At 39.4% G+C, this 25,811-nt stretch overlaps 1 protein-coding gene across 2 annotated transcripts in view; it reads left to right on the forward strand.

Annotated features, from left to right (window-relative positions):
• The first annotated feature begins 1,164 nt into the window (after window positions 1-1,164).
• Window positions 1,165-25,811, forward strand: part of LOC150092977 (COUP transcription factor 1-like) — a 68,287-nt gene continuing 43,640 nt past the window's right edge. Inside the window, exons 1-2 of one of the 2 annotated variants that reach the window (XM_090414079.1) lie at window positions 1,165-1,958; window positions 2,997-3,524. In XM_090414079.1, coding sequence (XP_090270205.1) covers window positions 1,577-1,958; window positions 2,997-3,524 — 910 coding nt within the window. In that variant the 5' untranslated portion in view covers window positions 1,165-1,576. The remainder of the gene's footprint in view (window positions 1,959-2,996; window positions 3,525-25,811) is intronic. The other variant, XM_090414080.1, reaches the window with a different exon arrangement.

Consider the following 25,811-nt stretch of genomic DNA (forward strand, 5'->3'; position numbering starts at 1 on the left):
ATGGAAAAGTCATCCATTTGAAGTATATTTCTGTTAAATAATGAATTATGTAATATACAATGTACATTACCTTTGTTAAAAGTGAAACAATGAATGGTTGCGGTATGTTGTGACGCAATAATACAATTTCAACAATACAAAGGTTTTACATTAGAAAGGATATCGATGTATTGTTGGTATGAAAATTAATTAATGCTGATATTTTGCGGGGTAATTGTTGAGAGTGCAGATTCTTACGCAACAATATGCAATGACAGACTTATAACCGATTTCATTTTGGTTTGTCTCTGAACGGTGAATATATTAAGTGAATTTTAAGATTAAGTTGCAATTATTCAGGTAGAAAACAAATCTTGAATGTTAAAAGATGGATATATTATTATTTCCTTTAATTAGTGGATGAAAGCACGGGTAGGTAAAGGTCAAGGGAAAAAAAAACGTTGAATAAATATTTGAGTTCCCAATAGAAATAAATGGAATGTGCAGTTTGGATTCGACGTGTTACGTGTAATGTGGGGAAATGTTCACGTTGCTTCCATACGTCAATGCATTCCTCCACTGACCTCCACCCAACGCCGTTGAGAGCGGCCTCTAATCTTTATCGCTGCTCGCTTTTGTTTCGTAGTGGAATTCGTACACGCACCCACACATAGGCTTTCGGATGGCCAGTTGGAAGTGTTCGTGTCAGACGACACGACTGCAGATGGACAAGACGGAGAAGAAGTTCATTACCTCGTAGCAACAGATCCGAATGTGCCGACCCTCGCCGGTGTCAAACGCCAACCCATTTTTCACACCTCCAGAAACAGACGCGCTGCTAGTCCAGTGCACTGCGATGATTGGCCCCAGTACCCACATGACCTCTACCACGCAACGGCTCGCGTTCGGCGCGCGTGAACACGCTGCGCAAGGATATGAACCGCACGCTGCAGTGACAATATGCCCAGGCTAGCATTAGGCGCTGTCAACCAATGGGAGAACAGATCGGGGCTTCCCAGTCATGCCCTGATTGCCTGGAGGGCATGACCGCCTAGGCCGGGATTATCAGTTGCTAATAGGCTTCTTGAACTTTAATGACACGTTTTGCCATATATGGAAGCTGTTGCCATGCCAACCGAACAGTTTCAACTGCCGTGTCATAGTTCAGAGTAGGCAAGTCCAGTCAGACGCTGATGCTCCGGCGGCGGGGCACAGTCTCGATCACCGCGACATCAAGGCCCCAGTTCACGCAAGTTCACGCGCAAACCCGGTTCAAGTTTGGTGTTTGCCACTACGGCAGGGGGGGTGACTTGTTCATGTGACGGTCGGTGGCGTACGGCAGTCTCCCGCCTGACTTGCTTTCGACAGGACGACGCTGCGGCGTGTTCGAAGCTCACCTTTCCAGGAATAGTGGCGAAGGTCTCACCGTCCGTATCTACGGGAGGATACGCAGGGCGTGGGCTGTGTCATTCCCACGTCGTCACTACCACCGCGAGCTACGGCCGCTGCCGTTCGCAGGCCTGGCTCTCCATTTCCGCATCGTGTTGTTCGACGCCGCAGACAGCAACTACTACGGAGTAGACAGTAGAGTCGTAGAATGGCCCTTGCCGTGACTCCGTGGCGGGATCCAGCCCCCACCACGGGCAGCACGGCAGCAGAGACGGACCTCGCCTCTCAACCTCCCTCCCAGAACGGTCCTCCTCAACCACCGCAGCCCAGCACGCCGTCCAGCTCGGACAAGAACCAGCAACACATTGAGTGCGTGGTGTGCGGCGACAAGAGCAGCGGAAAGCACTACGGCCAGTTCACGTGCGAAGGGTGCAAGTCGTTCTTCAAGAGAAGTGTCCGGAGGAACCTGACGTACACGTGCCGGGGCAATCGGAACTGCCCCATCGACCAGCACCACAGGAACCAGTGCCAGTATTGTCGCCTCAAGAAATGCCTGAAGATGGGCATGCGCAGGGAGGGTAGGTGCCCAGGTTAGCTCCCCCTTGATCTTCGTTGAGTGCTGCGGTGGGGTTGAACGTTCCCCTGACCCTTAGATGTCTGGCCTCTGTGGGTCTACACAAAGTTCACACACGTCCGTCATGTCGATGCTTATCGTTTACTCATGTCTGGCCACGGCGAGAATTCCTGTTTGAAAAAAGTTACCAACAATTTTCCTGTGTACACGCGGGAAAACGTGTTTTATGGATTATTTTGTGTCCCCCCCCCCCTTTCTTTGAGGGATTTCAAGGAATTATTCGCTGTTGGTTCAATAACGGTGAAAGTCAAAGGTCAAATGTCGAAACCCTTCTACGGTGAACTTGTGTAGACTCAACAAATCAAGTCAGAAAGTAAAGTTTGTGTTATTGTAGTGACCCCCTCATTGTAAACATCCTTAAACCTCCTTTTTTCACGGCTCGAAGAAAGCCTCCTTAAAATTTTCTCAACATCTTCAATCGCTGCTTAAATATAATATTTTTCCAATACGTTAGAATTAGTGTTTTTCAAACCCTTGTTAGTTATTTACAATTAACAGGTAGTTCCGTATTTATTCTCGTGCGTTCTTAAGCAACATTACACGTTGCAACCGCAGCGACATTTTATATACCACTTACCACCCCTCAACCTCACCGCTGACTTAGTCGCGTTTGTTGGCAGTATGAAAAAGCTAGCCCGCTTACGTTTGCTTCTCACTCCGATGTCTCTGCACAGGGAGGCGGGGTGCGTCACTAGAGACGCGAGGGTGAAAGCCAAACGCATGTGTGCTAACATTGGTGGCCGGGAAAAGTCGCAGCCTGCCACGCGACTTCACGGCTGTTCTTGTGTGCGTGTGTGTGTAGTTTATATGCGTATGTGTGTGCGCGCGCGCGCGCTGGAGCTGAGTGAAAAGTTTGTTGCTAATTGTTGATATGACTACACTAGAATTTTTTTAAGCTTTAGTAGTTATGGTTTAAAAGTTATGGCGCTGCAATATATGGCTTGTGATACCTGTTGCAAAGTAAGCCCTTCATGCTGTGTTTTCTGTCCCCTAGCTGTCCAACGGGGGCGTGTGCCTCCCACCCAACATCCTCTACCGGGACAGATGGCCTTGACCAATGGAGAGACACTCAATGGTCATTCTTATTTGTCCAGTTTCATCTCCTTATTGTTACGAGCAGAACCGTACCCACCTTCCCGATATGCCCAGTGTATGCAGCCGAACAATATTATGGGTATCGACAATATCTGTGAACTCGCAGCCAGACTTCTATTTAGTGCAGTAGAGTGGGCTCGAAACATCCCATTCTTTCCTGACCTCCAGGTAACCGATCAAGTTGCACTGTTACGCCTTGTGTGGAGCGAACTGTTTGTGCTCAACGCCTCCCAGTGTTCCATGCCACTACATGTGGCCCCTCTTCTAGCAGCTGCAGGACTCCACGCTTCTCCTATGGCTGCCGATAGGGTGGTGGCCTTCATGGACCATATTCGTATTTTCCAAGAACAAGTGGAGAAGTTAAAAGCTCTTCATGTCGACGCTGCAGAATACAGCTGTCTTAAAGCAATAGTCCTTTTCACCACAGGTAAGTTGCTTTCTTTTTTCCCCCCCAATTTTCTTTAACTATTATTCGTAGTATTGAATGTATCCCTCAATGCTCTTTAAAGAATCCATCTAAGACGGCAACCGAATGAGGAGTACAAGATAAAAAAAACAGGAGGTGTCATATGATACTCATCTCCATGTTTATATGTCCCAGTAGTGCTCCTTCCATAGCAACCGGTCACTATGGTAGCACCTTAGCATCCTCTTCTATATCCTACTTCCCTGTTGGTTTTTTTTCCCCATATAAATCTTGGAATAAGAGCAAAGAATCCCATGTGGTAGTATTTACATTTTTATTTCAATATTTCAGTTCCTTCAAATATGAATTTGTTATCAATTACTGTCCGATTTCTATCTCATAAGGTTTGTTCTCACAGTTATCTACGTTATGTTTATAATATGGATTCAAACTTGTCTATAGTTAGATCCTTTATACTGGCCAGTTTGTATTTTAATTCATAAAAAGATGCGGCGCGACAATATATTCTCTACAAGGCTAGGATTGGTTGAATCTGCTAGTTACGTCAATCCTATAGTAACTAAGTAACAATAGATATTCTCTAATATAACCAACATTGTTGCTTATCTATTGTTATTAACAATATGCCTACTTGCACACAATACACAGTAGGCAACAATGAAAAATTTTACACTTAGTTCTACGTTCTTTGCTGACACAACACAATTATAATTGCGTATCTCTTTCTGCTTAACCCAAAGTAGATTCAACACATCGAAATAAATAACACACTTTATCAATACGCATATTAACATTTCGGTGCATCAATTCAAATATACCTCACATGGATACTTTACAACATAATTAGATCTCCCGGTGTGCTTGAAGAACAACTTGAATAGGATAACAAATACATTTTTTGCAGCATTGTTGAATAATGTATATGTATTCAGCAATGTTCTATCAACAGTGTCGAATAGAACCATGTTGGTAGCTCTTTTTATGCACCAGCTGTGATCATGGATCAATAGGAATAATCTGCTTCTTCAATGCGATGTTTTCTCTTGAGTTGAATTCTACTTAGTTTGAATTTAACATCAGGAAAGCAAAGCAATCTTGAGTAATATATCGGTTAGCTTGCAACTCTAGATGTTTGTAGTCGGTTTATATATTTCGCTTTACATATAAAGATCAGAAACACGCATTGTTATTCCAACAATGGTCCTCATTCCATTGTTTAGCTTCGAATACACACACAACACACGCGAATCAAAAAGAAGATGCTACTGTTACATCGTCTTAGCTACATTATTGTCGTAACTCTTGCATCACAATCCAAACCATACAATTGTTGTCAACCTTTCTTTTTTAAATAATATCCCAGCTTGTGCTGCGAATACAAAGTTGTGGGTTTAGAACTAATTCGATGAACTATTAGGTTCGAACTCACATTTTATGTCGACTAACCAGGAATCTCAATAAAAACGTAAATAATATATACAAGTATCTAAATTAGACGATTTTTTTTTTTTTTTACTAATAGTTTATAAGCATTTTTTAACAGACATCGGAGTCTATGTAAATTCATAATGGAATGTTTGTAAATATGTGATCTACTAGGTAATGTTACTGCTCATGCGCTGGATAGCGTAGTTTCACACATTTTCCCTACACAGTCTTTTCAATTATTAAAATACAGTAATATTTTATGAATCTCCCTTTTTATTCTGTCTCTCGTCTTAGCTATTAATAGAGGCATGACAATGAGAATATAACAAGGTCATTTATTCCAAGACCATCACTTTCGTATAGTCCAGGAATAAATGTGTAATTTTTAATTTAATTACAAAAGAATTTCCATTTTAACCGGGTTTGAAGTCCACACCTTTTACGATGGGAACGATTCGAATGCAGGCCGTTATATCAATAGGCCGGAATGACCTACGGAACTCTTTTCATCGTTCTTGCTTTAAGGTGATGTCGGTTATTTTGATATCCTGGCTATGCATCGAACAGCCTTTGCTGAATATCGCTTAAAAAATAAATAAAACGTGAACCTGAAATAGAATTACTTCCTTCTTATACTATTTCATAAATTATACATTTTCTTTAATAAAAAAAAATAAATAAAAAAGATCAGAATTTGAATCTAAAGACCTATGTTTAGTTGTCTGTTACCGGATAAACTATCGCTGCTGCTTCTCTGACAAGAAACAGAATCTCTCTATTCCCCGACAACTCGGGTTTTCCGTCGCAAAAAGAGGCCGTTAGAAATCCTACGTATCCCACAGGGGATCATAATCTTATCCCTTTAAGAACAAGTGAAATATTAACGAATCCCTCACCATCGCGATACATTACAAAGATTTGATAAAGGAAATAAATCCAATTAAGTACTATTTAAAAAGAAATAGACCAATATTCTTGAAGTTATAGACAGTAGACTAACTGGGCCCTTATTTCAGATGATTAACAAATTCATCGTATAAACACACGACTTTCAGTAAACTCGGGAAAGCTAAAATAGCCGGATTTACCCAGAGACAGTATAATATCCAAGTTGACCATGGAATTATAAACCTTTTGCTTATAGCATCGGTTCCCAACTGGGGGTACGTGCTGGGCCGTTCAGGGGTGTACGAAAAATAATCAGTAATGGAAAAACAAGTAAACAAAATGCAAAAACGTTAGGAACAATAAATGTCAGTATTTAAAAACAAGGCGTACAATTTATAGAAATGGATTTAAAAGGGGTACACAAGTGGAAAAAGGTTGGGAACCACGCTTATAGTAATACTTTTTTAACATGCGTCTTCTTCCCTGATGACAATGGTGTGTTTTGGGATGGTGCTCCCTGTCATAGAATAATAATGGTATACCGTTAGTTGGATGATTCAGTAAGCGAATAAACTGACCCACCTCTCTTGATGGTGAATCCTACGGAGAATTTGTTATGGTAAAACATGCTCAACTGTCATCATGTTGACCATCGCAAGCTTAGTAATGCTTTATAACAGCCGTATCGTTTGAAAACCACCTTTTGAGATACATCTGATCAATTATTCACGTGTTGGATGCGTTTCCTCTTCAAAAAAACGCCATTTGTTGTATTACTGCAGTTTGCATTATTGTATTTTGTTTTCAGAATTTATTTTTATTTTATTTTTTAAAATATGCCTTTCCCTCTTACTCAATCGAAATCTACAGGCTTGTTCATTATATAATTTTCTCGGTCTGTTTCGTATGCGATTCATTGTTGAAATCTGCATGCAGTTCCACGCGAACCAACGTCACAATGAGTTAGAAAATAAGTAAATAAATAAAATCAAAATACCGCTTAGTAATGTCAGTTCACTTATTTTTTAGAACTGTGATTATTGGTAGTTTGGTAAGCGTGCGTGTAAAGGAGGGTTATCAGTGTGCCTATTAAAAAAAAAAAAAAAAAAAAGGATAAATACCGTTAACGGAAAAGCACAGCGGCACTGTGTTACCCCCAACTGTGTAAGTATCAACCGGATGGTAAGATAATTTTTACCGAAACAACTTAACTGCATTCCTACCGCAGAGAAAATAACTTTTCAGACGGAGATGGGTTAGTAAGATAGGACATTTTAGTTATTTTTGGTTTCGCATTGTTATTTCGAGTAATAATGGCACAACTTAGTCAACAGTAACGTATTCATATCATGCTGATTGTTGCTTAAGAATGCTACAGTTAAAGAAACCTGTCTTTGAGCAGTAGTTTCTTGCATTGTGTTTAATAGCGGGTACCATACGGAAATAAATAGCATCATTGTTTAAACCACATACGAAATTCTTGCTTTTCCTCATTGTCTATCTGATTTTCCTACTATCCGTGTAATTTTTTGCCTAACCGTACTCGGTAAAAGAACGATAATTTGTCCAAAATATGTTCACTGAACTTTTAACAAACAAATGTTGCTTTTAAACCGCGAAGAAATTGACTAAAAATGTCCTGCGCGGTACAACAATGGAAGCACGTGAACTATTTGCTTTTTTTCATCAGTGAAAGATACAACCACGTGCGTCATTGTTGAAGATCGTATGCGAAATTATTGATATGTTATGGCACACTTAGAATTTATCGCGATAAAACCAAAGGGATTGTCTGGGGAGCCTATGGTTCTAAATCTTAGTATGAAATGTTTATTTACCGTAGTTTTTTTTTTTTTTCCCTTTCTCAGTGCCACATGGCTTCCCTCGGAGTAAGGTGATTGTACAGGTGTCATGTTATCAGTGACTACCCTAAGGCAACGGTACCGACAAGAATCTCGCCCTAACTGACGTAAATACCAGTAATAAACATCTAACGAGGGACTCTGTATACGTCATCCCACCGATTTGTCTCGCTACTTTCTGCTAGGTTGTCTGGTACCGTGACATTGTTGATTTTTTTTGGGGGGGGGGGACTTGCGCGAGACGTAATGTTCCCTTTTTATGTCCTTAGTTCTTCTAAGACATGGCTAGGTAAACTAAGCTAGGAAACTTCATAAATAACCTCAGAAAAACTATTACACGAGGCATACTCACGTGGTTATTGTTAGGATGAGATTGAAAAATAAATAAGCAGATTTGGGGCAGAGAAATTAAGCCTAACGTTCGTTACTATTCAATCTAGGTTTTAGGCTTAACCTTTACGAAATAACCTGGGTAGTCCAATTCATTCTTGCATTGATCTTCAGGGGTATACTATTACAATGTTTTTAAGGATGTGGATGGCTTAGTTCGATCGAATTATTTAAGCTTAAGGACAATTAGTCAATTTAATATTCCGTGGACATAGATCTGCTTAACTAGACAAGAAGTGACCTTTGCGTGTATTATTGTACGAACAATAGAAATGATTCTCCACCCTTCCTGAACAGCCCATCTTCGTGTATGATATCTTGAATCACCTTACTGATATTATACACGCTAGCAACTACCGTCTCATATTATCTGCTCTGTACGAATCTGCAATATTGTGTCGGACCAGCTTGTTATATATCGGACGATGATCGTGCGAACGACTGGCATCTGATACAATTGATAGGTTAGTGTTTCTCACATTTATAAATGTCGCCATAAGTTAGGGGAGTATACGTAACAGTCTTCTTGAAACAGATTGAGAATAAAAAGCTCATATGGATTGGTATTTGAAGTAGGATTTCTGAAGTGTTGAACTTTGAGTCCCATCTATACTCTTGAGTGCTTTTCCAACCTTTAGTGCTGTATAATTACTCTCAATTTTATCTCCTATCCTATAATAGGTGTCGCCAAATGCTTTTAAACGGTTGCCATGACAGTCATGTTGATTTCTTTTAAAACCTTATGTTTAGATTGGAAATTAGTTGTAATAAAAAAGCAAATTGGGTAGGCGTACCGTGCAGTGAATCTCTATTCTTGTAAATGACGTTGAAACAGACAAATATATTAATAACTTTTTTTATGTTTAGATTGGAAATTAGTTGTAATAAAAAAGCAAATTGGGTAGGCGTACCGTGCAGTGAATCTCTATTCTTGTAAATGACGTTGAAACAGACAAATATATTAATAACTTTTTCTTCATGTTTACCGACAGGTGACGCCACCAGTAAACTAGTGCATGAAGTTTCTACTTAGGGTCAGTTCGGCGATGTCCATAGCGTAACTACAATTTTTGGGTTCTCCGCCTCTTCCTCAGTTGGGGGAGGGCGGTTAAGCGTATGATAATCTCCCCCTACTAAGGAAGAGGGGGATTACCATACGCTTAATCATTCTCAGGAATTCAGCCACAATATTTTATGGGTCATTTTTTTTTTTTTTTCATATTCCCAAGTGATACTCTCTGCTAAGAAAAAAAAAAAAAATCGTCTTAATTATCGCTTTCTTAGACAATAGCAACTTATATGTCTGCAGGGCTGTCTGTCGTCTTACATAGACAAACACGGGGGTAAATTAGAGTACGGGATGGGATTGGCCACGGTAGCGTCTGTGCCTAAAGACACGAGGGGAGGTCTTGCAAGTCCCCATTGACTTTCAAAGCGCGCTTAATTCGGTGACCTCTTACATCAATAATTACTGACACATCGCCATTAATGTTATTAAAGTGTCAACCCGATCATTAGCCTACCGGTTTGACATCTCTTTATGATCTCGTGGTGAGGGGGGCAGGATTACTTTAAAGAACAGAAGATTACTGTAAAGAAGCAGTGGGAAGAGACCTTCCCCCGCCGTGAAATTGAATGATTGTCAAATGAGGTTAATGATATGAAAAAAAAAAGGGACTAAATATACGTTGATTTTTTAAAGTCCGTTTCAGATTGAGGGACTTTTGTTCTCTTTTAAATATTCGAGACCCATTGCGAAACTTTTGCAGATGCACGCAGGAAGGATTTCTGTATTTAAAAATCTTCAGATACAGGAACTCTTCAAACAAATCTTCAGACACCAAGAACTCCAACAGATTTAAAGCTGGAAGAAAAGGAACAAGTTGGTAGTCGGAAAATCATCCGTACATTAGGATGAATTCCGGTGGAAGATCCCTCAAACAGGCGAGAACATCGATCAGGCTAACAACAGTTAATTTGTTTTAAGGGGATCCGCAAGCTTATGTGTTTTAACTCGTAGTATGCTCCACTCCAGTGTCCAATAACTGGTCAACGCTATGACCAAGCCTGATTGAATTGATCCTTTCCAGCCAGGTATGCGGAAGAAAATGTATCCACTCTCTTTATTATTTCCCATACATTCTGTAGAATGCCTGCTATCAACCAAATGCTATTTATAGATGACTGCCATTTGGTTGATGGCAGGCATCTACAGATTGAATATGGATGTACTATAAGGATATTACATCCTTCTCTCGCAATTTTCTTGGTGATTGTTTTGTACTAGTTGTGGGTTCGTCAGTAAAACATATAATTATCCAGTTTGCTAATTACTAAATAGGTCAGTTAATTGGGGTTGTAACCGGCGAAAAGTATTTCCTTACACATACTAGTGAAGGGCTTAAAACAACTTTGCATAATTAGCACTGATAGTTAAAACCCACACGACAAAGATGGTGGGGGAAACAAAGTATCTTACAGTTGCTATGGTAACTATACTGTTCTTAGCCTAATTGCACTTAAAAAAAACGGCATGAATTACCAGAAAGAAACAAAAAAAACTTCAAAAAGGTCTGTAACTTTCTTGTTTGCTTATTTTCACTTACGGCAGCAGTGTCTTAGTAGGATTAAGGTGGTAGATTAGCATCACTCAAGGTAGTGCCCGAGGGGATGTACACGAGAATAGTGAGAAGTGAAGTTGTGATGGCACATGAAACGAAAGAGAAAGAAGGAGATGTTTTAATTTTTTTTTTTTTTATCTTTCGTTCTCTTAAAACACTTTTAATGGCTACAGAAAATATAATCCTACAGACCGAAGACACTCCATTAAAATTTCAAAGCAACACAGATACATGTAAGAAATTTTTCTCTTCGTCTTAGCATTAACGAAGCCAAGTCTGTCTACACCTTTTATTAACTCAAAACTGTAGCAAACACTTACATCGGAAACCGTTCTCTTTGAATGTTACACCGCATAAAAAACAAGAAGTTTGGTAAAATGTGTGGGTTACTTAACCAGTAAAGAAATAGAAAGGCTTGGGGGGGAGGGGGGGATTTTTTACCAAAACTGAGAACGGTATTAAATAATTCTACCTGTGAAGATGGACGAGAAAAAAAATAAAAGTTGTATGCCATCGTCAATTAAGGATTTGAAAGTAATATAAGGTATGTAGGGATGGTAGCCGACTCGAGCCTGTTTAACATTCCTTGCCAATGTTTGTATGTGATGTAGTCGTTGGGCCAACCGAAATAGTGCACGTATGCATTTGCGCGCACGTTTTTTTTTTTCTCTTCCTAACCCCATCTTCTTTCCACCCTTTCTGGTACCGACTTTATTTGGGGGAATTACTTGATGGTCGCTCTGAATGGAACATGTCTTGCGTTTTGAGATACACACACACAAATACGCAGCCAATCCGTCTACACCATCGTACACATACCTAACTAGATCCCCCTCCCCCTCCTTCGTTGTGCTGCTTTTTTCGATCTAGCGAAAAGTGGGAGGGGGGGGAGGAGATACCCGTTTGCGCTCGTCAGAAGGACGAAAGCTAGGAGGAGAGTGCGCAATCAGATCAGCAAGGGCAGAGTGGCAAGCGTTATTGTAGCTATGCATATATGCAAATGGCATCATCTGTGTGTGTCGTTTCCACCTTGCGTTCTTTATCTTCAAGGACTGACGTTGCATATTTCATGGCCATCTGTAGAGAGATGGATGTTGCCCTTCAACAGGCGACGCCAAACACAAGACGTGAGATTCACGTTAAGGGGGGAAGGGGAGAAAATACGAGGTCCGGGTACTCTTCCGCAATGTCGGGGGTGTGATGCTGAAAGACGCTAGTAAGCAAATAGGAAACAGACGAATTAAATGATTTGTTTAATTTCGTGTAATCCGTCCCATTGTTGTGATAAATTAGAAGCTTTATTTTATATATACGTCGAAGGATTGAGTACGAATATTTGGTTCTCAATTTAAAATAGAACATCGCCAGCTAGTCATTAAAAAAAAGGTTAGTACAATTACATTGTTGTTCTTTTAATGCTTCAAATGCCTTTTGAAATGTACAAGTTGAAATTGGCAACCATATCAAAAAGAGAAATTTGGCACGCGACTTCAACAATGAATCAATTCACGCATTTTGATATACGTTACTTCGATTGTGACATTTCATTAAAACAAGAGTAGCTAGTAGGGCGCAACCTGGTGGTTCAGGAAAAAAAAAATATAGAATTCAAGTTTTGTATGTTTCAGTATTTTATCACAATTATTTAATTTTGTTTGTTTGACACATTTACAAAAATAATCATGTTTGTTTCGTACATAATAATAAAGATATAACAGCCTCGCTCTTGTATACGTTGGATAGCGAATTGTAGATGACGTCTGATGGAGGGAGGAAAAGAAAAAAAAGGAAAAAACCGGACTGTAGACCAGGTAATACACAAATCACGAAGTATACTACTTAATACATCTAGAAAATTTATGTCATGGCCAGCTACACACACACACACACACACAAGAGTCAACCCAACATAATCACTTACCCATTCGCTATAAATGTAAATATCTGTGTTTGAATTATGACCAATGTCGCTACCTATTCAGAGTTTTGGTGTCAATTAATACATCAGAATCAGTCCTTGTGCGATTTCTCATTTCTGTTGGTTCAACCTCCAACCCCTAATGTGTACTTGGGGGTATTTTAAACCGATTTATTTCAGCTAAGAAGTCATCCAGGTGTGCCAGTTGATCGTACGATGTCTTTTCTCATTCGCAAATATATTTCCATCATTTGTACCCGCACAATGCATCCCCCCCCGTACCTTTCACACCACACCCCGATAGGGGTTTAAACGTAGATGACAAGAACGCAGGAATTGGCATTGTCTATCTCTTTTTGTTAAATACCGACAAGCTACGAAAACATCATTAATTAAACCGACAGGAAAATTGAAGTGTGTTTTATTGTCTCGTAGTGTCTGCTTGTACTTGTAATTATTGGTGTGATTAATCGTGGTTTCAAGCTATTTGATCCTGTTAGCTTTTTCCCTGAGATCGCTTTGGCCGTTCTAATTAATGCATCTGACACCAGAGGGCAGTGTTATCAGCAATGGTTTTTAAGGTTGGAAGAGACCAGTGATTCGGAAGAGTTTGAAAAGCGGGGGGGCGACACCTCCCTTTCCGCAAGGGCGATCTTTATCGGTAAAATAAACATGCCGCTCTCCCTTCCCCCCCCACTTCTTGGTCTCGGATGTATTTCCCTTTCCTCAGGGTGATGTATACGCCTTCTGGTAGATAAAAAAACAAAGCCGATTTTATCGCGTTTCACATAGCAAAGGTGTGCGAAATATCCGATGATTATAAATGACTCTTCTTACCATTTCGGAGGTTCTTAACCGAAGGGGTCAATCGGCGGGGAAAAAAAAAAAAAAACGGGAGACAATTGAGGGGGACCAATCGTTCGATGCTGTTGGCACACTCTCCCTGAGTGTGCCAACAGCATCGAACGATTGGACTCCCTGGAGGTGCCAAATAATAATAATAATAATTTCTAAATTTTACGGCTCCGATATGACTTTAAATTATTTACTGCGTACACAGTTGTGTTTGACCGTAATATCCTGTCATAAAAAAAAAAAAAAAGGACCAGGCGGTTACAATGCAATGGGAAAATGTCTATTAGGGTTGTTGTGTGGAACGTGCGTCTGTATATTATCAGTCCGCTACGTCAGACCAGGAACTAACCCAATAAGGCGACCGTTGATAAACCCATTACTGGCCGCCGTCTTCCGTTTCTGCAGATAGTCCTCCCCCCCCCCCCCCCCTCTTGACGGCCTACTCCTATTGCACTGCTATCTTGCACAGCGAAGTGCACGAGAGAGCCACCGATGCATGGCGACTCCCAGTCAACTCAGGTCAGCAAGAGTAGCGAAAGGTAAGCGCGCGAAACATTCCACCTCGCCACCCCGAGCAAACTAGAGACGTATGAAGCCAGCCGAAACAAACAAGGTTGGCGGGACCAGGGTTTAAGTGGGTTCCTCCAGTCTGGGATTCTCCAACAAAACAATGCGCGGCTAGGATTTATGTGTTTGACTTTGTCATAAAACCACGCTTACACATAACCCCTACCTCATCCCCCCCCCTTTGCCCTCTTTAGTCTTCTTACAAAGATGTTTTAGCTGTGCGTGCGTACAGCCTAGAACAATTTGGTTGCAAAAAAATAATTTTCCGGATATTTCAACAATCATTTTGAGCATTTTATGCCTGCAACAATGTGTATAGTTGCCATGGTGATACTTGTACATTTCAAGCTTTTATGGTTGTTGCTGTCTACACTCCTTCGATACGTTTATTATTATGTGATGGGTGATTATTAAAGGTTGTAAACAGCTTACGGCTGTGATCTCTTAGGACTGATTCCCATTGACTGTCGATTGCTCGAATACTGTCTGCTTAAAGTGGGCGTATGTGATGTTCCCTTTTTTTTTCTTCCGCGGTAGACTAACAATTGTCATGATCACTTTCGACATGTTTTTAAAAGTTTGGTGCAAATAGTTAGAAACATCGACTTTCTAAATTTATGATCGGGAAGTTACTCCAGGATTGTCTATTACAAAAAAAAAATATATATATACATATGCAGTATATGTTTGTTTCAACCATTGTTGGCGCATAACAAATCTGTTACTTGAAGACCAATTGTTGTGTTTCCATTGTTGTAATATGATTCATTTCACTGTTGTTATGAAATTAACTATTCTATTCTTTCAATTGTTGTAAGGTGATACTTTTTCATGTGATTTTGTGATGTTATGCACGCTCTACTACGACAATGTTTTCTACAAATACGCTGGTGTTTCGAAATAATACAATACTGACTTTAAAAAAAATCTGTGCTTATTTCAAATGTCGAATTAAAACTATATTTTTTTAAACTGTTCATATTTTATCTCTTCCACGTGACCGGCATGAACCGCACAAGAATCAAGTATCGAATCGGAAGATAAACATACGTGCATTATCACAACAACAACCAGAGCTGACCCTTAAACTTATCTTGCGAGTCTCAGAGATTCCGCTAGTTGGCAACACGGAATTTTGACCCTTAAGATAACTTGGAATATCAGGGGAGTTGCTCCCTTTTGAAAAATCTGCCACGTCTTTGGTAACAAGAGTACGAAAGATTTTTTTTTTTTTTCTTCGTACACTTCAGGGCTGATTGAATCGCCCTCTCCGTGCCAGGTGACATTTTAATAGCAACCACACATTCTAATGGGTGGGAGGTGCCGGATGACCTCTGATGTTCACCGCACACGGTCGCACGCAAAGCCATTAGGCTGCACGACAATGTTCTTTGCCTGCGGGCCTGTGCCTAGCTGTCACGACAGGTGGACGGCCATGGCTCGGGTAATGTTCCGTCGAGTGAACCGTGTAATGGGCGCATTAGGAGGACATCAGCGTCTCATTGTCGAAGGTCGGATCTGCCCGTAGATTCCCGAACGACACAGGTGATTGTTCCTTGGCTTTAGAACACGTCACTCATACAGTTTCGGTAGCGTGATGTGCAGAAGACTGCAGATTCGGTGATTTGTACTCCCCTTTCCGAATAAAGGTCACGCGCCTTTTAGGAAACCCTTAAAAGTCGTTGTATTGCTTTGTACTCATTTCTAGCAATATTTAGGAACGGTAGATGGCCGTGGAATTTGTTGGGGTGAAGAGACGGGATCAGGGCAGACTGCTAAACCTTCTACTAGGTTAAAGATGAAAAAAAAAAAAAAAAATATATATATATATATATTCGAGATCGTGATCTTGAATGCATCAAAATTCTGTTGTAATATACAATTAGATTTGCATGAAACAGAGTTGCATCGTATCTCCCCAGTCCTGTTTTGAACATAATGGTAGGAAAAGCACAAAGCCGTGTTATTTTTACAGAGCCAACTGCTAATCAACTTGTCACAAGCCAGCTTTCTATTGATAGACGCTGCACTTAAATCTTTTGTTTACATATTTGAACCATTCAAGTTTACGATATTTCTAGACAACTAGTAATTTGCAAAATCGTGGCTCCAGTTTTTCCTGCTTGAGTTTAGATGCCGTTAATCAATAGAATATTCAAGTATCTTTTTAAGTAAATTATGGCATTTTTCCTTGGATGGTCTTTTTTTTTTTTCCCTAAACATTATTTCCTTCATCCTTACCATTTCTCTCAATAATACAAGAATTCGCTGACGAGCGATCTCTCTGTGATACGGTTGAATGGGTGTGCACTCTTTGGACGACAAGACAGTTCGAACCACTATTAAGGACTTCAAAGAATCGCTCCCCCTCCCCCTTTTTTTTTAGCGAGTCTGAGTTTACTCAAGCATCACCGGCTGGGAAAGAGATCGCAATTTAAACAGAGGAATGAATCTGTCAGTCAGATCCTGTAGGATCTGTTCCCCGATCAAAGGGGAAAAGTATCCAAACTAGCCGATGAACACACAAAATCTACAGAACAAAATTCAACTGACTGCAATGGCAATATATTTTGACTCAGATATTTTTTGAGCCAATCGCTCATAATGCTGTAGATTATATCTGATTACTTAAGGATCATAAAGACATTCCATTGGAATTAAGTTTTTGAAACTTAAGCGCAAAATATTAGGTCGGAGTGGGTAAGGCAATATTACGTATGAGATCGCTATCTTAGGTCCGACAAGAAAACGGGATCTGGATCTCTTTACTATAAAAGATGAGGGGAAGTTGCAAATCATAACTATTAACTGCAACTCTCCCCCAGGGATGTCATAACCCAGTAATGAACTAAGACGATGCGTAGGAGCGGCAAGATTAGAGGGCGACAAAAACCAGCAAACTTGTATCTCAACCATAAAAACACAGTTTTTTAATTTACATATTTTTTTTTAATTTGGGGGGGGGGGAGGAAATAGCCTTTGCCTACGTACGGCATCTTTTCTAATAACGGTTCCCGACTATTCCCCTCCCTCTTAAAAACAGTACCGACAAAGAAAATGTAATTAATTATTCCCAAGGAAGACACTAAGATGTTATTGAATAAAACATTTTCTTCCTTCTGTGTTTTCTGCTTGGGACGGTCCCCCCATCTCATTGCCGGAACGCAGACACCGCGACAGTAGCGTCCGCGCGCGCGCCAAGGGAAAGAGAGAGAGGCCTGCACGTCTGCAGATATTGTTCGCAAAGGAAGTGAACGGAGTAGCATCGATGTGGTTTCCGCTAGCCTGTTAACAGCCGGAATTGACTCACGCGGACTCTTAAGTCCCATTGCCGAGCGACTATGCTCTTGTACCATTCCTTTTCCCCTCGCCGCCCCCTCTTATACAACAGCATACAAAGAGACGACGGAAAAAAGATGACAAGCAGATATGGAATATTCGGTGATGGATTCCCATTAGGACAAAATGATGGTAATACTTCATAGCTTGCAGCCAAGTATTTATTGAAGTTTTAAAGCCAACAGTCGTACTAGCGCTGGTCACTGCCACAGTTTGTGAGAATGGCAACTGGCTTTATACTTCAAAGATTCAAGTATACATAACCGATGGAAGCCTTCATAGCTGAGTAATTGGACAAATGCTGACCTGTAGTGCAGGAGAATTTATATGTATTCGGTGTCAAGTGCACCGAATAATACTGCTCTCGAGAAATTAGCTGTGGATTGTTACATGCAACTGAAATGTGCTATTGCCACACACAGGAAGTGAATATCTGACATAACGTCTCTATATAATTAGATTTTGTTCACTTGTTGATTAAGACACATATATATGTGATGTTATGCTTTCGAAATGTACAAGAAAGCGAAATATAAAAGAAGCATGAAATGTACAAGAAAGCGAAATATAAAAGAAGCATGAAATGTATACAAGAAAGCGAAGTATAAAAGAAGCATGAAATGTACAAGAAAACAAATTATAAAAGAAGCATGAAATGTACAAGAAAACAAATTATAAAAGAAGCATGAAATGTACAAGAAAACGAAATACACAAGAAGCATGATGTACAAGAAAGCGAAATATAAAAGCATGAAATGTACAAGAAAGCGAAATATGAAGGAAGCATGAAATGTACAAGAAAGCGAAATATAAAGGAAGCATGAAATGTACAAGAAAGCGAAATATGAAGGAAGCGTGAAATGTACAAGAAAGCGAAATATAAAAGAAGCGTGAAATGTACAAGAAAGCGAAATATAAAAGAAGCGTGAAATATACAAGAAAGCAAAATATAAAAGAAACATGAAATGTACAAGAAAGCGAAATATATAAGAAGCTTGAAATGTACAAGAAAGCGAAATATATAAGAAGCTTGAAATGTACAAGAAAACGAAATACACAAGAAGCGTGAAATGTACAAGAATCACGAAATATACAAGGCGTTGGACAATGGTATTTTCATATCAGATTATTGCCTTTGCATCTTTAAAATACTGCTGGGTATTAGCGTACTAATGGCGATAAATGTCTAGTCTACAAAGTGTTTTTATTGAGAGGAATGAATATTTTAGGAGTTTTGAAACAACGAGAATAGTCGCTGTCTTAATTTAAGAAAACTACGCTGAAAATGTATTAAAAGGAACTGCAAATTCTATCCCTGATCTCGCTCCAGATGACTTGCATTTGACAGTAATAACTAAGAGAACTCCATCTGTCATTCTTCATACAATCGTTTCCATTTGGAACTAAATGTCCCACTCCTACATTGTCCCCGCCAAATACATTCACATGAATTACTTATTCTTTTTGTTCCATCCTTCCTTCTTCTACCATATTTCTCTTATTTCGGTAACTCTCACTAATTTATTCTTTCTTTCTGTCGCGTGTTCTAATTTAGTAATTTTCTTTCTACCTAGTTATTCTCCCCCCCCTTCCCATCACTGTTCATTTTGCTTCATGTCGTAGCCTCCGTAGCAGAAATTTAATGTGTCCATGTTTTATTTGGTGTCCACTAATTGCTTACAATAATGGCATGAACGAAGGAAAAAGCAGAGAAATTTGTCTAATTGTCCCGCTTCGTCCCCAATAATGCAAGGCTTGCAAACAAACCGCTTAATTATGGCATATTTTAAGGCAACCCTCACAATATACACTCTAAAATACAGTGCCTGATGTTAGGCAGCATTAGCAGAGGCAGATAGAAAGAGAAAAAGGGGGGATGATGAAGGGGGGAAGGGAATTACACGTAGCAAAAAAAACCCTAAATTACAGAATTAAGTCAATTAACGAACGCTATTAATAGAGGAAGGGACCAGCAGGGCTAATCTTTCGCTCGATGAGATTAATGTTATGTTTCACCATTATAATGCTGTTCATTAGCCAGGAGAAGGGAGGTTGGCGGGCAAAAATAAGCCTGCTTTTGGAAGTAATGGTAAATTAACGACATAATAAATATAATTGTATCAGAGTTGGGCGAGCCATCTTAACCTTTTTAAGACTCCCCGTTTAGATGATGTGAGGAAGTCTCACGCGGATAAAAACACAACAATTAGCCCTTGTTTCGCTAACTATTTCTTAGATATCATTGGTAAACACCGGATAATTATTAATGACAGCAATTTTTAAGGCCACACTCAATGGAAAGCTTGCAGTTCAGAAAAGAATTAAACGCAGAGAGTGGATGGAGCGGGCTGTTCGCGCACGAATCGGTAGACCTGCTAATTAATTGTACTCGATGTGTTTCTTGGCTTTCGGTTGGAGGTTAATTAAGAGGTGTTTTTTTTCTTTCTTTAAACTTTTCCCCCCAGTAAGATGTTATTTAAAGCTGATAAGAATGGAAATTGTACGTTATACATCACACACCAAAGCCATTGACTGGATTTATCTTTGGTGGCTAGTAAATGATAGGGAATGTGTGTGTGTGTGTGTATACGAGAGTAAGAAAGAAATACACTATACCGTTAGTGTTTGAACGGGAGAGGTGTGAATGGTGAAGAGTGTCATTATCTTTCTCGGTATTTAGTTTTTGACTAATTGATGTGGGTGTGATTTCTGGGTGGTTTCTTAAGATTCTCAATTCACGTTTTTTTTTTTTTTTTTAATCTTCTCATCTCCGATAGTCAAATAACAAGCTGTTTATGTCCTCAGACGAGGGAAACTCAGCTAGCTGGGTTCTCTAATTAGAAACTCGGGTTACAGCCCCCTAAAACAGACAAACTAGCCGTAGAACGGACATACGAACATAATACCTGTCTTCGAAACACATCGGTGTAATCAAAAATTTTTACTAGGGACATGAAGCTCAGTAACAAAATCAGTCTCGTCATTTTATTGTCGGATTTCATACACTCCGTATTAAAGACGGCCGCTTTCTACGTAACAAACACTACGAAATAAACAACATCCGATTACTTACGTTGCGTTTTTCTTTTTGTAAGCAGCGGTGGATTCTACGTGCCATCGTGATGTTCTATTGACCCATCAAAGCTGATAGAGTGGATTAGGGGAGAAGACATCTAACATCACTTTTTCCAGATCAGTCTTATCTTTCCATATACAGGATTCGTCCCGTTGTAGTGCAGAACAAATACAGCAGAAGCCAACATTGCGCTTTCGGATTCCATGATTGTTTCTTTTTTTTGGAGGACTCTGGCGGTTAGTGATGTCAAACTCATTAATGATCTTTCACGATCATCAAATGGTCATTATGATCATTAGCAATCTTGACAAACATACTCAGGCCGATCTTCACATTCGTCAAGCAATCATTATGATCATCAACATCAGTTATATCCACACTCTTCAAGCGCTGATCATTGGTGATTTTCATATTTATAGTCGTGTGATGTCCACAATCATTATGCATGATGATTGTGGACAGCAATTGCTAAATGATGATCACAATGTGATCATCGTTTAGTAATTTCTACAATATTCACATCATACTTTTGAAATCTCCACAATTTTCAAGTGGTGACAGTTTGAAAATTACCGGCCATTATGGATCAAATACGCATCCTCATACGCTTCGTATCCATCATATATTTCAATGTAATATCAACGGTATTACAATTTTAATATGCACTTCGCATCCATGATAATTTTGAGGTCTATAGACGTCTTGGCCGATAGCGTGGTTAAGCGGCTTTTTATCATCATGCTATTCTCACAGACTTCTTTTGAGGCATTATACATTTCTATTTCTGTCCAAAATAGAAATCGCTGTTATTGCATAAACTTTATAAATCCTAACACACCCCTATTAGACCAGAGAAATGGCAGACAACACATGTAAGCATTGTAATTTACCCGCATCCGTTTATAACCTGCTAATATGACTTGAACTGAACAATTCTCTCGACAACAATAAAACAACATTCTTGCACACTTACAGCAACTACACGCAAAAACTACATTAATTTAGGTGTTAAGCCTTTCAAATCAAATTTCAAACGTCTCGACAAATTTTAGTGAACTTTTTTAAACACCAAATTTCTAAGCCTCCGTATTGTAGTCAGAAATGCAATATCGGGTGATTATAAAGGTTTAGGTTCAGATTCTGTCAATCTGGGAGGATATTTTAGGGCTTTTCAACTAACTGCGAGTTAGTTGGTGTTATAGCCGGATGGCAGGTTTCTCCATTCCTTCAGAAAGAGACAAACCAACCACTGAACACATCATTTAAAAGACATAAGTTGGCCTCATTGCCTGAATTGTCCATTAATTCCTCAAATGAAAAGTAAATTAAATTATCACATTTAAATTTCATTTCGTGAAAATAAACGCCTTTTCTCTGATGATCTGTTATTGTCTAAAGTACTCATTGATGCACTAAACGCAATCCTGTTTCATTATCCATCAGTAGATGCTCCCAATAGTGTTTAGGAGCATCTACTGATGCTCCTAAACACTATTGTATGAATCTTGTTTTTCCCGTTATATTATAGTCAGTGTTTGTATTGTCATTCATATTCTTCTTTTGCATTGTAATAGTTGCATATTTTTAAGTTCTCGTGTCCTATCTATTGTTGCTTGTCCGAACACTTCTCTTTGTTGCTAAACAGAATAGTTATTGTATTTTCATTAAACCATCCCATCCAACATACCAATGAACATGTCATCGAAGTAAGCTTCGATCAAAAATCAACTCCGGATGAGTTTGACTACCTACAATCATCACAGCGCTCTCCAACACAATTCAAAACAGCTAATAATAAGCCTTGCGGTTAAAATAGTTTCCCAACAGTTATTATTTTATTTTTTTTCCCTGTAAAAGCGTACATCTAAAGCCGACTCATGCTCTACCTTATGCGGCATATCTCGATGTGTCATACCGTATTCGGAAACACAGGCCAGACCGCTTCCTGTACTTCGTATCCTTGGATTGATGGAGGGATTGAGTCATGGTATGCGACCAGGTTAATGGCCGCTGAACATGTGGGTTATATTCTGGTGGTTAGTAGCTTGTAGACCTACGGGTAGAGCTAGAGGCCATCGTCTTGTCGCTACGCTCGGATAAACTTATCCTTATTTTCAAATATGTAATGGATTCCGTGTTCGGATCTGGATTCTGCGACTACGTCACGCTACCATAGTAACCATAATTTCATAAGAAATTACATTTAAAAAAAATAACTAATACCACCAGTGTTACGGAGAATCCTTCGTGACAATGCTCTCCTGTCGTGTTACAAACTTGGACACATTCTCTTTCTCTGTATACGACGGAAGGGGCGTTGTAGCAGAGGAAACTTGCTTGCTCCGTATCTCTTATCATTTCTGACACCTCCTCGTAAAAGTGTGTGACCTTGGTCTTTATGTTGTGTCTATGTCAACTATCGTTTGATGTGGATGAGGGAGTTGAGTGGTGCCAAAATTTTGATTTCTTTTATGTGGGATGTGCGTCTGTTTTCGCATGCAATCTCCCAACATCGCATCCTATTGTTGTAAAAAAATTCTTCATCTCATGTTTGTCAAATACTGACCTTGGAACTTTCAATTATTGCATCGAAGCTGTAACAATTGTTTAATCTGATTCTGCGCAATACACTTTCTGATCTTCACTTGCGCAGTCATGTGATTGTTGATGAAATTGGTATTATTTAAACGGGAGACTCAACCAGTCCATTAATACTGTTGAAAACAAGGCTTGTGGATCGCTATTGTGAAACATTGGTTTGCAAAGTATGATATAAGATGTGGCGAATTCTCCATGCTTGCTGCGCAAGCTCATTAATTGAGAAAGAAGTACTATTTATTTGTTAATAAATGCATGCATTTATAAGCATTCCATTTAGGCTTTTATTTTTGTAGACAGAAGACGTTTTAAGCTTGCGCGGCAATAATTGAGCTTTGCGTTGTGTATCGAAGGCCGATGCTTGCTCGTCTAGTCAAAGCTACCTTGGCTTGCTCGGTTGTACGAGCTTCTAGGTCCTCGCTGCAGCAATGTGATTTCATGCGCGCGCATAGCCATTTCACATTGTCTCACTCTGTTGCTTAAAACCTAGGCCATACACAGTCAAAGTAGCTCTAGCCAGTGAGCTTCAGCCAGCCTTTACAAGTGTGCGTGTTGATTGGGAAAATTAAGTTACAACCAACTTTTTATGATGATGTTATTGACCAGTTCATAAAGAAGAACCGTAGGCTAGAATTTGTATTCAAGTAGCTAAATTGAAAAAGATAGAATATCATTTGTAAAATAAATATTGTATTTGTATGATTAAATGTACATAAATTTCTAAATATATAGTTTTAAATGGTCAGTAATTCATTATTCCGCTAATCAGACTTCAATCACACCTCTCGCTCCCTGAATGATAACAAGAGCAAGCGTGAATTTCAAGACCAGCATTCGCCCCTGGATATAAGGTCCAGTTTCTATAAAATTAGCTTCTTACAGTACATGTATCATCGTTAACAAATGTATTTGAGCTCGGTTTTAAGTTAGAATTAAAAAAACGTGTAGGTCACCAATATTGAACCTTACATCGAGTATACTCGCACACACTGGGAAAAACGTGAAAATATTTTTAGTAATTTTTTTTTTCTATGAGATTTACATCAACTATATCACCCCCCCCCCCACACACACACACAGAGGAAGCTACAGAACCTATAGCACATTGGTGCCGTGTGGGATCAAGAGGTTAAGAAGACAGAATCTGTTGATGTGTTTCTAAAACAGCTGAAGGTTGTAGTCTTGGGAAAAACAAAATAAGGAAAGCGCCTCCAAAGAACAGAGGATAGATAGAAGAATAAACTGCTCATATTCTTCCAGTCTTGAAAAGAAGTGATGGAATAATGGTTCAGCAGAATAGCGTATATGAAAATACCTAATAGGAAAAAGCAGTAAAAGCAAGTCTATGGCAAAGTAACTGGAATGGGGCTCTGAGAAAAGTGGGGGTCATCAGTTAATGGGAGGCCTTTTTCTGGATATTATCGAGTGATCTTAGAAAGGTTTTGGGTGCGCCATCCCAAATGTGTCATCAATATTCCATGGGTGGATGGATTTGGGACTTATACACTGTTAGCAGTTGTAGAGGCGAATAGTTTTGAACGGAAAAGACCCTTAGGAGGATGAGGACATTACTGATGCCATATTTTAAAGTTTTCAGTATATTTTTGCAATCCGGGAATAGATGAAAAACATTTCTTCATATAACGAAAGACTTTGTAAAGTTGACGTTGACAGATAAGAAGAAATCATTGGCCCAATAAGGAAATTTTTCTGGACTTGTCTAAGGTAAACTTAAACGGATGAATGAACTAACGTACGCTTCCTAATGTTGGAATTAAAGCTAGGACTCCTTAGAGAAGATTTGCAGGCAGTGGGGGGAAGGGTGCTAGTGGCAGCTTCTTCTCTCACATTACTGATTCTTCCAATGTGACACCAGATACGTAATCACAAAATATGTACCCTTAGATATTTAGTAGTAACCAACTTTGTAGAAAAATACCAATTGAAACTACAACGAGGTTCGTGTAGCTAATATTCCATTAGCAACTTTTTTTTGGCGAATTTCACTCTTTGCTCATCATGACAATCGCTACAAACTTTATGCAGTTGAACAAACCTACTGGTCAACTGTTCTTAAAACACCGAGTATTTTCAAGTGTCTGTATTTTGTTTCTCTCATTGTTAGGCAATGCTGGAATAAAGAAATCATAAAATATTTCATTTGTTATCCTACGAATTTATGAAAATATCCAGTATTTTACTTTAAATGCTCAAGTAAAATGTAGCTCTTCAACCTGACGGGAACCAATTTGTTCGAAACAGTAATTTACATACCAGAACCTTAGAAATGAACTAATAAAAAGAGTTGATACGAGTCTCCGGAGAACGTGTGTTGTATTGGTTCAGCGTTACGACTTTGCCTTTCTAGAAATAGCAAGAGTATCACTGTTTTTTAACTTTCCTGTCCACAAAACTTCACCCAATAGTTTCCCGTATTTTGGGTGTATTGTTGATTGTCTGATGTCTACGATCATTGTGACATTACCGAAGAGACTGGCACATACTAGCTACTATTGTGCGATATTCGCATCTACACGAGTAGTATATGTGTATGCAGAGTTCGTGGTGACGATGATTAGTTGCGACATTTCTAGTTGTAAAGCTCGAGAACACCCACGCTCTTAACCTAATACAAGTATTTTCAATCTACTATTTGCCGAATTATTTTCGTGTGATCCACCCATGCCTCGTATTTGTCACTGGCCCTCCCATGAAACATTGTCCCACTGGCACAATGGTTCATGG

Source organism: Typopeltis vanoorti, chromosome 24 (genome assembly GCF_054136105.1).
Source record: "Typopeltis vanoorti isolate ZY-2024b chromosome 24, IOZ_Tvanoo_1.0, whole genome shotgun sequence".
NCBI classification, from domain to species: Eukaryota; Metazoa; Arthropoda; class Arachnida; order Uropygi; family Thelyphonidae; genus Typopeltis; species Typopeltis vanoorti.